General features: G+C 37.5%; 1 protein-coding gene across 1 annotated transcript in view; it reads left to right on the forward strand.

Annotated features, from left to right (window-relative positions):
- Positions 1–86: 86 nt before the first annotated feature.
- The window catches only part of PPP6C (protein phosphatase 6 catalytic subunit), a 32,958-nt gene continuing 14,618 nt past the window's right edge, over positions 87–18,426 (forward strand). The window contains exons 1-2 of the mRNA XM_081281949.1: positions 87–222; positions 15,256–15,351. Coding sequence (XP_081138075.1) covers positions 148–222; positions 15,256–15,351 — 171 coding nt within the window. The 5' untranslated portion in view covers positions 87–147. The remainder of the gene's footprint in view (positions 223–15,255; positions 15,352–18,426) is intronic.

The raw sequence follows: 18,426 nt of genomic DNA on the forward strand, positions 1-18,426 counted from the left end.
CGGAGAATCCGCCAGGCTCTGACGTCGCTGCGCTTACGCCACTCACGGGCCGGACGTGACGTAGGGAGAGTTCCGGCTTCGGCCTCCGCGGCTGCCTCCGCTACTCCAGCGCCGCCGCCGCCGCTGCCGCGGCTTGTGATTCCTAAAATGGCGCCTCTAGATCTGGACAAGTATGTGGAGATAGCGCGGTTGTGCAAGTACCTGCCGGAGAACGACCTGAAGGTGAGCCCGACCGGAGGGAGACCCACTTGCGGAGCTCGCCCCTTCCGGATGCGGGGCGTCCGCCGGCCCGCCCTTCCTCTCCGCGGGTGTACCGGCGGGTCGCAGTGGAGGGCCCTCCGCGGTGCCTGACAATGCGGTCCACCTTGGCGTCACGCGGAGAGCCGGGGAAGCCGGAGTCCCCCGAATGCTGTCCTGGTTCCCTTGGCTGCGATCCCGAGGGATGTCGCGGCCTCTGCCCCGGGGTCGCCTCTTCTGGCCTTCGGACTGTCCCAGCTGCTTTGCTTAAAGGACTTGTCCTCCAGCCGCACGTCCGGGTCCGCCGAGTTGGAGCCGAGCCCGGGGGGCGGTGCGCCGGGAGAGGGTCGTCCCCACCAGAGGTGACAGCGGCGCGGGAGGCCGGCATCTGACAGGCGTACCGCCCGTGGGTTCCTGAGGAGTGGGAAGGGGTGGACCGCAGCAGTGTGGCAATGATGTGACAGAATGTCAGGTTGCCCCTTTTAACTTACCACTCTTTCACGTCGCCTTTTTTGAGCGTGTGCGTTCATACTTCAGCCTGAATCCGGTTTCCGAGCACGTTATTGAGTTTATTTCAGTGAATAGTCAGTCGGCAATGAGTCCTTTAAGTTGTGTCCCCCCCCCAAAAAAAAAAAAATAACCTCTTAACTCAAGATTTAGTTTTATTGGTTCTCTAAAGGAGGGAACTTATTCCTCGTTACTACCGAGTCCAAGGAAGAGATAAAGATGCGGGCAAAGGAATTAAAGTAAAGATAGAGGAGTGTAAGTGGTATACTGTTTTTTTGAAATGTTTCTGTGTTTTGGGTAAAACCAGTGTTTAGGTTCTCAATAGTGTTTATCCGCTAGTGCTAGTGTCTGTTTTATTTGTTCAGTTAACTTTTGTTTTTGATATGTGGTAAATGGGTAGACTGTTGATAACTTGAGTTCGTCTTATGCTTATAAGCTATGGATATAAAACAATTTATCTTTCAAGAAAAAAGTTACTTGTCAGTGAATTGTTTCTCTCGAGGAAGATTTTACTGTGTTCTCCCCCTTCCCCCATTCTCCTTTGTATAGAATTTTCATATTTAACATCAGTCAACAAGTATGAGAAACGTTAAGGTCCCATGTGCTGTTGAGAATGAATGTAACTGAATTGTACTTACGTGTTAACTATATCTGTTAATAGGGGAGTCATTCGTGTGCACTTTCCATTTTTAATACAATGATTTAACTAAGGAGAAAACTTTTACTAGAAGTAATGCAGCATTCATATTCATCCAAGGTCATCAGTTTGTGGCTTCTGTTTTGTGCTTTCTTAGGAAACAACACAACAAACCGTGAGACCTAATTAATGAAAAACTAACCACACTTCTTTTGATGGCATTGTTTTGTTTTTGATGCCATAAGTGCACTCAATCATTGCATGTTAGTGAATTGACTGGAATTTTTTTTCTTTTTAGTATGTAGTATTATAAAGTTGTTTTATGCTTTGTTTATAATTAATGTAAAGTGTTCTTTTTTTTTTTATTATGAAAATGTATCTTCATCCCCCCTACCTCCCAGAACTGGGGATTAAATTCAGGGGTGCTCTAATACTGAGCTAAATCCCCAGCTTTTTTTTTTTTTTTTTTTTTTTTTTTAATTAGAGACAGGATCTCAGTGAGTTGCTTAGCATCTTGCTTTTGCTGAGGTTGGCTTTGAACTTGTGATCCTCCTGCCTCAGCCTCCCAAGCCATTCCCAGCTCTTTATATTTTTTATTTTGAGATTGTCTTCCTAAATTGCTGAGGCTGGCCTTGAATTTATGACCTTCCTGCTCCAGCCTCTTCTGTTGCTGGGATTACAGGCCTATCCCATTGGACCTGGCATGTATTTTGATATTAACTTGACATTGGACCCTGAAACAATTTGAAAAATAATCAGTAAGATTTTCTGTAGACTTCTCAGTTTGACCAACATTACATTTCCTTCCTACCTTAAGGAAATATAATTATTAAACCATTTTATTTCCTGTTGAAACACAACTGGACAGTATTTAGCTTTTATCTGTTTAATAAACCTTTCTTCCCCCAACCTTTTGTAGCTACTAAGAAAAGAATTCTTGATTTTTCTTTGCAAGTAGAGACATTTCTTCTGTCCTGGAAATGTTTTTATCAGATTAATTTTCTTGTGCTGCTTGTCTCTGGTGTATTTAAAGAAATTTAATTTTGTTTCTGTTTCTTGGCATTAGTGCAAACTAAAAATAGGTAGGCCAAGAAAGTATTACAGGAGTACCTTTTCTGAGGCTTTAAAGCCAAAATAAAAGATTCTATCAGAGGAAGAAATGTAATTGGGGCCACTTAATGAACATGATGGAAAAGATTTTTTTTTTCCTGATAGAAAAGAAGTCAGAAATTTGCTGTGTTTTAAATTGATCAGATGTTGGCAGTACTAGGTCAAATAATAAATATATATTTCTAGATCTAATCACAGTTTCTCGATAGCTGAATTGGAAATGGTCAAATCACTAGTACCAAATGGAATCTACCTGCTTTAAAGGAATAAGAATGAAGTATATAAACAAATAGACAGCAGTGTAACCTCTTTTGTAGAGAACTCATATGATTCTCATCCACAAGAAAGATTTTAGAGAATACCATAGAAGTTATAGATTTCATACCTGGCAAAGTAAAATAATGAATGATAAAAGGCAGATTTGCTGAATACTTAAACTTAAGAATTTTGGTAGTATTTTTCCCTTTATTTCGGGGGAGTGCTCTGCCATTGAGCTACACCTCAGCCTTAAACCTATGGAGTTTTGGAGGAGAAGTTCTATAACTTGAAAATGGTCTGATCTGTTGGACAGTTCTTAAAGGAGACATGTAACTAAAGAATTGCACAGTGAACTACTGTTCAGTTTTTAAACAAATTTTTTAGTTGTAGGTGGACACGTTCCCTTTATTTTGTTTATTTTTATGTGGTGCTGGGATCCAACCCAGTGCCTCATGTATGCTTGGTAAGCACTCTACCACTGAGCCACAACCCTGGCCCTTTCTTTTCTTTTTTTTAACTGAAAAGCTGAAGACATTTATTATAGATGAGACTGGGAAAATACTAGAATCTCTCTTAAGGCTGCAATATAAATAATTGTGTAATTCCATAGTAACAACTTTTATGCATTATAATGGGATCTTTTTTGGAACTCACTTTATGTTTAGTCTGAGCCATTTTTCAGTTTTGTTTTTTTATCTTTGTGTGTGTGTGTGTGTGTGTGTGTGTGTGTGTGTGTTTCTTGGAATTCAACCCAGGGGTGTTTTACCACTTAGTGACATCCCCAGCCTTTTTTATTTTTAAACATTGCCATCCTCCTCTGTCAGTCTCTTGAGTAGCTTTTTTTTTAATTTAAAAAATGTTTTTATCTTTGAGTACATTGACACAGGCCTATAATCCCAGCTACTTGGGAGGCTGAAGCAGGAGGATGACAAATTTGAGGTCAGCCTTGGCTAATTAGTAAGGTTTATCTCAATAAAAACTAAAAAGGGCCGGGTGATCTAGCTCAGTGGTAGATCACCCTTGGGTTCAGTCCCTGGTCATGAAAAAAACAAATAAAAAAATCATTTCCAACTTTTTTTGTACTGGGGATTGAATTCAGAGGTCCTTTCTCACTGTGCAACAGTGCCAGCCTGTTTTTTATGTTTTATTCTGAGAAAGGGTCTTGTTAAGTTGGTTACGGCCTCACTAAATTGTTGAGGCTGGCTTTGAAATTCTTCCTGCCTTAGCTTCCCCAGCTACTGGGGTTACAGATATGTGCCACTACACCCAGCTCTGATCTTTATTTTCTAAACGGACATTGCTTTGCTCCATGGCACTTTACTGCTCCATTTTACCATTTACAGTGTTCTGCCTTATATGATAGCATGTATGTCTGTTATTAGATGGCAAGATTCTTGAGGAACAGAACCATTTCTTGTGTATTTTCTAGTTTTAGAACATTGACTTGTATATGATAGATAATCAGTAAAGAGTTCAAGTAGAAAAAACAAGAAGGAAAGAACATGTGAGCAGAAAAAAATACCATAAACAATAGTGTGTAGTCCTGAGAGAACACAGCTTGTTCAGAAATTTGAAGTGGTTTGGTGTGGCTGGAGGTGGGGTTGGGAATATAGGCAGAAGCTGAATTATGGAAGACAAAGTTGATATGCTTGCATTTTTATCTCTTGGGTGGCACATGAACACATTGCAGTTTTTTTTTCCTGTGTTGGGGATTGAACCCAGGGTCTCATGCATGCTAGGTAAATGCTCTACCTCTACCACTGAGCTATGCCCCAGGCCTGAAATGCTTTTTATATTTAATTTAATTTAGTTTAATTATTTGTTTTTGGTACCAGAGATTGAACTCAGGGGTACTCGACCATTGAGCTGGATCCCCAACCCTATTTTGTATTTAATTAATTAATTAATTAATTTATTTATTTATTTATTTATTTATTTAAAGAGAGAGTGAGAGAGGAGAGAGAGTGAGAGAGAGAGAGAGAATTTTTAATATTTATTTTTTAGTTCTCGGCGGACACAACATCTTTGTTGGTATGTGGTGCTGAGGATCGAACCCGGGCCGCACGCATGCCAGGCCAGCGCGCTACCGCTTGAGCCACATCCCCAGCCCCCTTGTATTTAATTTAGAGACAGGGTCTCACTGAGTTGCTCAGTGCCTTGCCATTACTGAGGTTGTCTTTGAACTTGTTATCTTCCTGCCTCAGCCTCCCAAGCTGCTGGAATTACAGGTGTGTGCCGCCGTGCCCAGCTTTTCATATTTTGTAAGATTTAGAAATATTATTCTGGTAACATGGTGAACCATGGATTGGAATGGGACAGAAATGTCATAGAAGCAATAGAACAGGTGACACACTGTGAGAGCCTGAAGTAAGAGAAGTGATTATGGTGTTTTAAAAGAAATAAAGATCGTAAAGAACTTGTAGATTAGGTCTAGGTTATTAGAGAGAGAGGAGTTCAGTATAACCTCTTAGATTCTTGCTAGGCCAGACAAAAAATCTTGGCCGAAGGGCATGATATAGGAAAACTTTTGAGCTTGTGGCAGTCAAGAAGCAGAAGCATATTGAAAGGGGCCTGGGACAAGATATAGCCCCCAAGGACACACTTTCAAGGGCACATTGCCTTTAATCAGGTCCCACCTCCCACAGGTTCTGTCACCTCTCAGTAGTCCATTCAGCTGTTAGTAAATTAATATAATAATGATGTTAGAGCCCTCATGATCCAATCACTTCCCCAGAACCCCATCTGAGCATCCCTACATTGAGGACCAAATCTTTAATACATGAACCTTTGGGAGACAGTTCAGATAAGAGATGCTTCCATTGGGGCTGGGGATGTGGCTCAAGCGGTAGCGCGCTCGCCTGGCATGCGTGCGACCCGGGTTCGATTCTCCAGCACCACATACAAACAAAGATGTTGTGTCCGCCAATAACTAATAAATAAATAAATAAATATTAAAAAAAAAAAAAGAGATGCTTCCAAGTTAAGACATTGAGGTAGAAATGTCTAGAAGACTGCTGCATACAGGTGAGTTAAACAACACATTAATTAACCAACTAATTTATTTCTGCAGTATTGGAGAATGAACCTAGACTGGGCAAATACTCTACTCTTAAGCTACATTGCAGCCCAATAAAACACATTTTGTTCCTGGTTCTAGGGATTTAATCCAGAGGTGCTTTACCACTTTATCACTGAGCTACATCCCCAGCCCTTTTTATGTTTTTTTTTTTTTTTTTAAGATAGGGTCTCACTAAATTGCCCAGGCTGGCCTTGAACTTGCATACCTCCTGCCTCAACATCGTGATTTGCCGAGATTACAAGCATGTCTCATCTCACCTGGCAACAAATAATTTTGCTTGCCAGATGTGCTCCAAACACTGTTCTAATTGTATTAAACTTTGGAGAAAGATCTAGATCAGTGGTCCTCAACTGGAGACAGTTTTGCCCCAAGGGGATATTTGGCAATGTCTGTAGACAGTTTTGGTTGTTACAGGTAGAGGCGTGAATCTTGTGAGTATATAGTAGGTGTAGAAGTTAGGGATGTTGCTGTTGTACAGGACAACAGCCCCCACAATAAAGAATTAGTAGTGCCATGGTTGAGAAACAGTTTTGCCTGAAGGTACAGATGTTACCTTATGGATCATAAGCTTGTGAATATTACTATCATCAAGGATCCCTTATCTTCAATTCCTGTAATTTGTATATAGTATAGACTATGTAAAACAAAATTTAGGATAGATTTTAATTTCTTAAGCTGTGAGTTTATTATAAATACCAGTATATAAAAGTAAATATCGGTAGTAGTTTTTAGCTGGGTGTGGTGGCACACCTCTAACTTGGAAGCCTGAGACAGGAGATCACAATTTCAAGGCCAGCCTCAGCAACTTGGTGAGGCCCTAAGTTAGTCTCCCCAAAAAAAAAAAAAAAAAAAAAAAAAGTCTTAGATATTAGATAGCAAGATCAGCTAAGTGAAGAATTAAAAAAAAATTAGAACCCAGTATATTTGAGGGCCAAGAGGGAACAAGGAGCAGAATGTAGAATAGAGCCACAACAAGTACTTTTTTTTTTTGCAGGGGAGCAGGATTGAACCCAGAATGCTCACTGAGCTATGTCTTTTTATTGTTTTTTTTTTTTTTTTTTTTTTTTTTTTTAATTTTGAGACAGAGTCTTGCTAAGTTGTTGAGGATCTTGCTAAGTTTCCAAGGTTGGCCTCAAACTTGCAATCTTCTTGCCTTAGACTCTCAAGTAGTTTGGATTATGGATGTGTGCCACTGTGTCTGACCATAAACACATATTTTAAGGACAAAGTAGAGAAGAAAAATAAGATCTCCCAATAACAGCGCCACAAGGATTATCAATTAATTGGGCCAGAAAAAAAGAGAGAGGAGTATAATTTGTCTTCAGTTTGGAAGAACATTTAGAATCTTTTCTCAGTGACTGTTATTGAGCAGTAAAGGAAGCCATGCATTCTGCAAACCAAGTTAGTAGAACAAAGCTATGAAGCTTTGGAGGGGAAGAGTGTATGTTGTGCCCATGGCATGGCTGGACTCTTGTGAGTTTACCATGTATATTGTTGGTGACCTACATAAGGTTTATACTGAAATTTATAGATTTTTCTTTTTTGTGTGTGTACTGGTTATGAACTTCTAAGCAACTGCTGAATTAAAGAGATGAGAGGCAGTAGCTTTGGTTTAGACACATAGCTCTCAAAATCTTTAGTTTGGATCTGCGGAAGTGGCAGTGATAGGCAGCAGCTGCAACTTTACTCTAGTTAGCATGCCTGGGCTCCAGGTGAAGGATTCTGCTTAAGTAATTTTATATGTTTTCTCCAGACAACCTTTGAGATTGACAAGGTGTGACTGGGATATTCTTCAATTTATGGTCCTTTGTTTCTTTTTTCCTTTTTTTGGATATTATTGGGAATTGAGTCCAGGGACATTGTATGACTGAACTACATCCCTAGCCCATTTTATTTTTTATTTTGAGTCCTTCTTGCTAAGTTGCCCAGGCTGGTCTTGAACGTGTGCTCTTCCTGTTTCAGTGTCCTGAGTACTGGAATTATGGGTGTGCACTAGTGTATCTGGCTCAGTGTTACTTACAGACCAGCACTGAGAGTGTGGGCCAGTCATCAGGCAGGACTAGGAGGCATTATGACTTAGGAGAGCCAATCACATGTGAATGTAAATTATGGCCCATTGGAACATAGGAACGGTGGAGTCCCTCAGGATTCTTTGTTGTGACTACTTACAATATGTTAATTAAATGATAACTTACTTTGTTCCAAAAAGGATATAGGGTGGTTTGCAAAAGTGCATTTAGTGTAGCAGTATAAATTACTTTTAGAAATAAATAAGAAAAACAAGTCGAGAAAATAAAGGTAGGAAACCAAGATGGACTAGCAGTAAAAGTAAGAATTTTATGTAATAAAATTTGTGATGACCAGGTTACTACTATTTTTTTATATATGTATATAGTATTTACTTTTTAAAAAATATTTATTTTATTTATTTATATGTGGTGCTTAGAATCGAACCCAATGCCTCACACATGCTAGGCAAGCTCTCTGCCACTGAGCCACAACCCCAGGCTCCAGCTTACTTCTTAAAGATTAGGCCCTAAGTTTTTCAGATGCCTCCAGAAAGGCTGAAACTGATCAATTTAAAAATACACTGAGGGGCTGGGGATGTGGCTCAAGCGGTAGCGTGCTCGCCTGGCATGCGTGCGGCCCGGGTTCGATCCTCAGCACCACATACAAAGATGTTGTGTCCACCGAAAACTAAAAAATAAATATTAAATAAAAAAAAATACACTGAGTCTGTAAGATGATAATATGAAAGGCTTCTCAGAGAAATTAACTTCTATCCCTGATAGAGGGAACAGAGAGACATTCTTGCCCTGGGTCCTCTGTGAAGGATCTTGTATGTGGTCTACACAGTAGTAAGCTCTGTAGAAGAATTATCTGGCACATGTACCAGAGAAAATACTGCAGATATAATGAGCAAAGCATTATACCTAAGAAAGGTAGCTGTTGTCCTGAGATAGATACCTTAAAGCATCGCTGTATTATTTTAATTTTAAAATTATATAGTATCAGAAAAATAATTTAAAGTATTAACTGGTACTGTGAAGCTAATCTAAAAAGAATTGTGCTTTTTATTTTGGCAGAGTAAAGAGGAGGGAGGTTGTGATGAAAAACTAAAAAAATTATAGGCCAAACAGAATTATTTATCAGTTTCTCTTATATTTGTTCTTTGGAACTGCCCTTAAGCCAGAAGTGAGTTTGGATTTGAAAAAATGCAACTAGGTATAAATTTTGGATTTTTTAAAAAATCTTTATTTTGTTTACTCTTTTTTTATGTAGTGTTGAGGCAAGTGCTCCACCACTGAGCCACAACCTCAGCCCATAAATTTTGGATTTTAATTATGGTGAAATCAATAAAAATTTAAATCAGTCATGGTGGTGTATATCTGTAATCCCAGCTACTCAGGAGGCTACGGCAATAAGACTGAGAGTTGGAGACCAGCCTGGGCAGTTTAGGGAGATCCTGTCTCATAATGAAAAAAAAGATTTTTTTTTTGGTGGTGCTAGGGAATGAATCCATTGGCCTTGTGCCTGCAAAGCAAGCACTCTACCAACTGAACTAAATCCGCAGCCCTCATAATTAAATTTTACAAAGGGCTAGGAATTAGTGGTAAAGTGTACCCCCCAAAAAGTTTACATCTCCCCCCAAAATTAAGTAATAAATTAAAAATTATATATCACAGGTCTAATAGATTATTAATAGGAATAAGATGCTGTGCAACTCTGATCTTTTGAAATTGGATGGACAATCTAATCAGAGGGATGAAATTATGTGTTTATGGTCAAGGTGGTGGTGATTAATTTTAACATGTAATATTTATTTTTTTCTTATGAAAAGTGATTTCCTAGAAAGTGAATATGGAGACTTGGGGAGTGCCTGCTAATGGATATTTGGAGTTTCTTTTTGGAGTGGTGAAAATGTTCTAAAATTGATTGTGGTGAATGGTAGCATAACACTGTGACTATACTTAAAACCATTGAATTTTATACTATAAGCCATGGATTTTATGGTATGTAAATTATATCCCAATAAAGTTTTAAAAAAATGAGTCTAATTTCTGGTCACCAGCTTTCCAAAACAAATCCAAATATATTAAAACAATCTGCTCATGAAATAGTCCGTAGGAAAGACTTCATAAAAATTAAAAAGTTATGCTCTTTGAAAAATTATTGTTAAGAGAATGGGAAGGTAAGCCACAGATTTGGATAAACCTTTTGCAAATATAATACAGGATTGTTATCCAAAATAGACAAAGAACTCTTAAAATTTGGAAATAAACTGGGCACATACTTGTAATCCTAGCTATTGGGGAGGCTGAGACAGGAGGATGTCAAGTTTGAGTCCAGAACACTGACAACTCCAAATGTGGATGAAGTCCTGGAGCAAAGGGAGCATTTGCTCACTGCTGGTGGGAATGCAACATGATATAGCCTCTTTAGAACTGTTTGGAAGTTTCTTATAAAACTGAACATGCTATTACCATATGATCCGGCAATTCTGCTTTTTAATATTCACCCAAATGAATTGAAAACCTATGTCCACACAAAAAGCTGTATGTACATGCTATATAGCAGCTTTGCTCAGAATTGCCAAAACTTGAAAGCAATCAAGATATCCTTCAGTAGATGAATGGATGAACAGACTGGTACATCCAGACAGTGGGATACACTGCCTAAACGGAATAAACTCACAAACCATGAGAAGACATGGAGAAATTTTAAATGCATATAATTAAGTGAAAGAAGCCAACCTGAAAAGGCTACTTTTGTATGATTCCAACTATATGAATTCTGAGGAAGGTAAAACTATTGAAACAGTAAAAAGATCAGTGGTTTCTAGGATTTGGAGGGAGGTAAGGATTAATATGTGAAGTGTAGGATTTTCAGGGTAGTGAAACTACTCTGTATGATACTTTAGTAATAATGATGTGTCAATAATGTGTCAATGTAGATTCTTTAGTTGTGACAAATGTACCATTTAGGTGCAATATGTTGATAATGGGGGAGGCTGTATGTATATGTTTGGGTGTATGGAAACTGTACTTTCTGCTCAGTTTTTCTGTGAACCTGAAATTGCTCTAAAAAATAGTCTATTGAAAAGGGTAAAAACAATTTAAAAATTTGCTCTGAGAAAAGCAGAATGGGAATCTGCTTTCCTTGGAGTCTTAACTCTCTTAGTAATTACTGTTTCCATATTTGTAGTTGCTTAGACCAGAAATCTTAAATTACTTTTAGTTCTTTATAACACCTTGTAACGAGTTGGTCGTAAATCTTGCAAATGCTACATTCAAAGAAAATAACCTGAATATGTCTACTTGTCATCATCTTTCTACTTTTACTACCCTGGTCCAAGGCAGGATTAACTTATTGTATAAACCATCTAACTAGTCTTCTTCTTTTTCCTTTACTCACCAGCTCCTACCCCCCCCCCCCAGTAGTCTGTTTTCTACAATAGATTTAAAGTCACAGCAGTCCTTTTTCAGGATGTTGTAATGGCTTCCCATGACTCTCAGTAGAAGTCTGGGTTCTCTTATATTCACACCAGTGACCTTTCCAATTTTGTGGTACTTTTCTGTCTTTCAGAATCTTATTCAATTTATAATCACACCAGCCTCCATATTTCTCAGACAGCAAGCCTGCTTCATGTCAGAGCTTTTTGTACTTATTTATTGTCCCTCTGCCTGCAGTGCTCTGCCCCATAGCCTTACCTCCTTTAGATTTGTGTTCAAAAGTCACTTTATCAGTAAGGGTTCTGTGCTCTCCATATTTAAAATATCACCACCGACCTTTCACTATTCACACTCCACATCCTTCTTCCAGTGTTTCAGTTTTCTCCATAGGTCATAACTCCATGTAACAAATTACTGTATACACTTTACTTATTATTTTAAGTATTTTTTAGTTGTCAGTGCATCTTTTATTTATTTATATGCTGTGCTGAAGATCGAACCCAGGGCCTCACACATGCCAGGCAAGTGCTCTACCACTGAGCCACAACTCCAGCTCCCTATTTTACTTATTTTTAAAAAATATTTTTAGCAGGCTGGGGTTGTGGCTCAGCGGTAGAGCGCTTGGCTGGCATGCACAAGGTCCTGGGGTTCAATCCTGAACACCACATAAAAATAAGTAAACAAAATAAAGGTATTGTGTACAATTAAAAAATAAATATTAAAAAGTATTTTTAGCTATAGTTGGACACAATATCTTTGTTTTATTTATTTTTATTCTGATGATCAACCTAGTGTCTCACACATGTGAGGCAAGTGCGTCACCACTGAGCCACAACCCCAGCCCTATACTTCACTTAATTTATTGTGTCTTTCCCTATTAAAATATGAGGGCTGGGGATGTGGCTCAAGCGGTAGCGCGCTCGCCTGGCATGCGTGCGGCCCGGGTTCGATCCTCAACACCACATACCAACAAAGATGTTGTGTCTGCCAAGAACTGAAAAATAAACATTAAAAAATTCTCTCTCTCTCTCTCTCTCTCTCTCTCTCTCTCTCTCTCTCTTTAAAAAAAAAAATATGATCTGCTTGAAAGCAGGGCTTTAGTTTCATCTTTTTTTTTTTAACTTTTTTTCTAGTCATTGGGCCTTTATTTCTTTATATGTGGTGCTGAGAATTGAACCTAGTTCCTCACGCTTGTGAGGCAAGCGTTCTACCACTGAGTTACAACCCCAGTCCTAGGTTCATCTTGATCATTGTCATTTACTTTGTGTCCAGAGCAATACCTGATAACATTAGACACCAGTAATTATTCGTTGCATTAAACAACTAAATATTCAAGATAGTATAGTGGGAAAGGTAAGAAACCTAGATTCCAGATCTATTCCTAAGATTAAGTAGCTTTGTGACCTTAATCTTTGTGGGGCCCAGTCATGAGATTTGGCATAGGTGGTTTTTAATGCAGGCCAGAATTTTAATTTTAATTTTTATTTATTTATTTTTTGGGGAATTATATCTTGGATTTATTTTTAAAAATCTTATTCAAAATATTAAATAATACAATTTCAAATATGAAAAAAATTACTGCAGTAAAACAGTTCAGGTGTATGTCCATTGTGCTTCCTTTCCTCATTGGGACAGTCAAGTGTCCAGCCGAGAGGAAGGATGGACGGTGCTGCTTCTTCCATCTCTACACAAAGCACATGACTGTGGCTCGCTCCGGCTTTGTTTAACACATAGTAGAGGTGATGCTTTCTGAAAAGTTGTAGTGACACTTGTAAGTCAAAATGGTTCAAATTACTTATTTACATACTGATCAATTCTTTGTGATAGAAAGACTCAAAGGAAATGTAGTAAATAATTTCCAGTTGCTATAAAAAATAAATAAGAAAATAAAACAAATTCAGGAGAGGAAAGGGTCATTGTACACGTATATCTTTTATGTATACAAATAACTTCATTCAGGTATAATTTTAATTTGAAAGACTGAGATGCAGTCTTATTTCAGAAATTTATAACTGGTATCTGTTCCTATAATGAATGATGGATGGTAGGGCTTCAGGTTGGTTTGATGAAGCATGTGAGGGTTTGGGACTCTAGGCCAGAATGACAACAGGCCAAAAGGAGGATCTTGTCTTTGAGGTGCTATCAAAGATCAAGAACTTATCATGGGAATAAGCACAAATCATTTTATTTTGAAGTCTTCTGTTTTGTTGTCTAATAATTAGGAAATAAACAGCTATATTTACTCTCATTTTCTTTTGGTGGGCCTTTTTTCATTATCTTCCTCCTTCCACTCCCATTGTGAATTCTATCCTATGCTTGCCTCTGTATAAGTGTTAAAACTGTTAAAGTGTATCTCATATATTAAAACAATTGTAGCATTTAGATTCCTTAGTGTTTAAATAATATATTTTTGCTTATTAGATTATTTCTTCCTTTCTTGGCAGACATATTGTAACATCCAGTAAGCCTCTGGCAGTAGACTAGTAGTTCGATCCAAACTGATTTTATATGGAAGATTCCTGTCCACTTTCTGTATGTCCACTTCTCTACATGTAGCTGAGGATATACTTCTCTCTCTAGAATGCTATTGTGAGAATATGTTTTCTCTGAAACCACATTTCTTTGGTTTGAGTGTGAAACAGAGGACAAATATATATCCTTCCCAACCCTGTGACCTTACTCAGGGCCTTGTGTATGCTAGGCAAGTGCTCTACCACTGAGTTATATCCCAAACCACAGGACAAATATTTTTGAAATGTAAACATTTTAGAGTTGTGTTTTTTTTTAAGTGATGTGACTCTTCAATTTGAGATTTCCATTTTATAATTATTTAATTGTAATCTTTTTTTTTTAAAGAGAGAGTGAAAGAGGAGAGAGAGAATTTTTAATATTTATTTTTTAGTTCTCGGCGGATACAACATCTTTGTTGGTATGTGGTGCTAAGGATCGAACCCAGGCCGCACGCATGCCAGGCGAGCGCGCTACCGCTTGAGCCACATCCCCAGCCCTAATTGTAATCTTTTTATGTTGAAATAATTGCGGATTCACATGCAGTTGTAAGAAATAATGAGAAATTCTATGTATCATCTACCCAGTTTCCCACAGAGTGACATTACAAAGAATTGTAATACAGTATCACAACCTTGATATTGACATTGATACATACTTGATCTTGTTCATATTTCTGTAGTTTTGCTTGTGTGTGTATATATTCTCTATAATTTTATTAAAATTAAAAATGGTTTATATATCCATTTTTATTATATTCCAGATACATAATAGTTCCATCATTATAATTCTTTTTGTGGTCCTTTATAACCACACTCATTTGTTTCCTGCTGTCAGCAATTCTTGGTTTCTGGCAACCCCTAATCTGTTCTCCATTTCTATGAATTTTCTCATTTTAAGAACATTACATAAATGGCATCATATAATATGTCTGAGATAGGCTTTTTTCACTTGGCATATATACTTCAAAATTAATCCAGATTGTTGTGTGGCAATAGTTCATTTCTTTTTATTGTTAGGTACTATTCCATGATGGGATATACCACAACTTTTTATTTGATATGTAAAGTTTTTATTGTCAAGAGTGTAGTTCCTGGGTCATGGTAAGTACATGGTTTACTTTTAAATTTAGCAGATAAAACCTTTTACTGTTAACATTACATATTCTTGGATTTATTCTTTTAATTTGGTGAAAGCATCATTTTATTGTTCCTTGTAAAGTTATGTCTCCTAGAACCCATTATGTAGCCAGGGGGTTTGCATCAGGGGATAGTAATTGTGTCATTCTTATGTATTATGAACTCTGTTTGAAAGCTGACAGAAATCTAACCCCAGACTCATCATAGGGTAGTTTCCTTTCAAAGATTATACTTAGTCTTTTTAAATATTAGTCCTTGTATTTTTTGTATTTGGCCCTTGATTTTAGTATTGTAGTAAATGTTTGCATTTTATTTTTCTTCTTTTAGCGGCTATGTGACTATGTTTGTGACCTTCTCTTGGAGGAGTCAAATGTTCAGCCAGTATCAACACCAGTAACAGTGTGCGGAGACATACATGGACAGGTGAAATTTTCATAAAGAATTTTTAAATTTTTATGTTGTCCATGATTCATTTGTGTTACTACTTTAAAAAGAAAAAAGGAAAAAAAATCCCGAATAAAAAAAAATCTAACAAAAATCTCCAATAAAACAGAAAAACCCAATTTGTGGTTAAGTTGCCTCAGTCTCTGTGGTATTAATAATTATTGACTTACTGTTCTGGAAAATAAAAGCAGTGATCAAAATTACTCATGAGGTGTTTTAAAGTTACATTTTAAAATTGAATAAAATGCTCTGTTAATTGTTCTGTGCATGACAGAACTTTTTGGTGGCAGTAGAAGATATAAAATACAAATAGGGGCTATTTGTAGTAATTATGATTAATAGGAGATGTTTTCCCCCATTTCATTCTATTTATTCTTTTTGTTCTTGTCACATATTATTGAAATTTTATCATTTCATTCATGGTAATGAGGCTAGCAAAGGTTCAGAAAAATAAAATTGTTGGAACATGCTTTCACAGAAAATTATTGATAGAATGAGATGAAAAAGATTTGAATTCATTTTTTTTCCCCATCTGCTGGGAGTTTGTTTCAGAGTAATGACAGGAAGGGCACACCTCACCCTTAGACTGTACTGTCAGTATTAACCTAGTTGGAAACCTTACATGTATATATAGAATTTTATATATATATAATATATATATTATATATATAAAGTTGAATAGGTCATTCATTGTCTGCCATGAGTGCAATGTAGTTGGAACTGTATTACCTAGAATACATTGTGAACAATATAGTCTTTTAAAATGTTTTTTTGGAACTGGGGATTGAACCCAAGGGTACTCTACCATTGAGCTACATCCCTAGTCCTTTGTATTTTTTATTTTGAAACAGGGTCTAAGTTGTCTAGGCTGGCCTGGGATTTGCGATCCTCCTGTCTCAGCCTTCTGAGTTGCTGGGATTACAAGTGTGAACCATGGCACCTGACTATAATACAGTTCTTTTTTTTTTTTTTAATTTATTTTTTAGTTTTCAGCAGACACAACATCTTTATTTGTATGTGGTGCTGAGGATCGAACCCGGGCCGCACGCATGCCAGGCGAGTGCACTACCGCTTGAGCCACATCCCCAGCCCATATAATACAGTTCTTATGGATACCAACAGGACTTGGTCTGCCTTAAATATGACTATGTGAAGGAGCAGAAATGTATCTAAATTGGCCCTGATTAGGCCTGCTCCATAAATAAAATCCTATTTTGACTACTTTTTTTTTTTTTTAAAGAGAGAGGAGAGAGGAGAGAGAGAGAGAATTTTTAATATTTTTATTTTTTAGTTCTCAGCGGACACAACATCTTTGTTGGTATGTGGTGCTGAGGATCGAACCCTGGCCGCACGCATGCCAGGCGAGCGCGCTACCGCTTGAGCCACATCCCCAGCCCCTTGACTACTTATAATAAAGCTATTTCCTTTTTGCTTTTTCAATTCTTTTCTGAATGATGAGATTATAATAAATCTTACATCTGCATGTCATTGGCTCCTAAATAGAGGCCCTATTATGTCATCTTTGATTTGTTAAAATAGAAATTCTCTATAGTAGACTTTAGGAATGAATTTCTTCAACTTTCTGTGTAACTTCTCTCCAAAATTATTATAAAAGTATTATAGGACTGGGGGTATAGCTCAGTTGGTAGCGTGCTTGCCTCATGTGCACAAGGCCCTGTGTTTATCCCCAGCACCTGACACAAAAAAAGTATTATAAGCATTTGTATTTTGCTAACATCAAGAATATTAATATTTGGGCTGGGGTTGTAGCTCAGTGGTAGAGCACTTGCCTAGCAAGTGCATGGCCCTGGGTTCGATCCTCAGCACCACATAAAAGTACATAAATAAAATAAAGGTATTATATTCAACTATAACTAAAAATAAATATTAAAAAATATTAATATTAGCAGTGACTACATTTTTTATATACTTTTATTTTATTTGTTTATTATTTTCTTTAATGTGGTGCTAAGGATCAAACCCAGTGGGAGACATGTGCTAGGCAAGCACTCTACCACTGAGGTACAACCTATATCCCCCCACCATGTATAATTTTTTTCAGTTGTAGATGGACACAGTACCTTTATTTTTTTTTATTTTATTATTTTTTTTTTTTAAAGAGAGAGTGAGAGAGGGGGGAGAGAGAGAGAGAGAGAATTTTTAATATTTATTTTTCAGTTCTCGGCGGACACAACATCTTTGTTGGTATGTGGTGCTGAGGATCGAACCCGGGCCGCACGCATGCCAGGCGAGCGCGCTACCGCTTGAGCCACATCCCCAGCCCAGTACCTTTATTTTTATGTGATGTTGAGGATAGAACCCAGTTTTTCACCCATGCTGAGCTACAACCACAGGCCTACATTTCATTCTCTCTCTCTCTTAAAATTTTTAGTTGTAGATGGACACAATACCTTTATTTATTTATTTTTTATGAGATGTTGAGGATAAAACCCAGTTTTTCACGAATGCTGAGCTACAACCCCAGGCCTACATTTCCCTCCCTCCCTCCCTCTCCCCCCCCCTCTCAATTTTTAGTTGTAGATGTTCACAATACCTTTACTTACTTACTTACTTAACTTGTTTGTTTGTTTATTTATTATGTGGTGCTGAGGATCAAACCCAGTGCCTGACATGTGCTAGGCAAGTGCTCTACCACTGAGCTACAAACCCAACCCATCCTTCTATACATTTCTAAAACTAGGGTAAACCAAGTAACGTTTTCCCCTGGTTGTAATATTAAAATTGAGGAGTTACTTGTGTTATCCAAGGACTTTATGATATGTGAATTACATCTATATCAAACATCAGAAAGTTAGAGACAACCTCAAACTACTAAAATAAATTAAAAGTATACAATTGTATTGCTGCATTACATATACTTTTAGCTATAGATGGAGACAATATCTTTATTTTTTTTTTATGTGGTGCTGAGAATCAAACCCAGTGCCTCATACATGCTAGGCAAACGTTCTACCACTGAGCCATGACCCCAGCCCTTACATATACTTTCTTTCTTTTATTTGTTTTAATTAGTTATATATACTTTCAATCAGT

This window comes from Spermophilus citellus, assembly GCF_964194105.1.
Source record: "Spermophilus citellus genome assembly, chromosome: 2".
Lineage (NCBI taxonomy): Eukaryota > Metazoa > Chordata > Mammalia > Rodentia > Sciuridae > Spermophilus > Spermophilus citellus.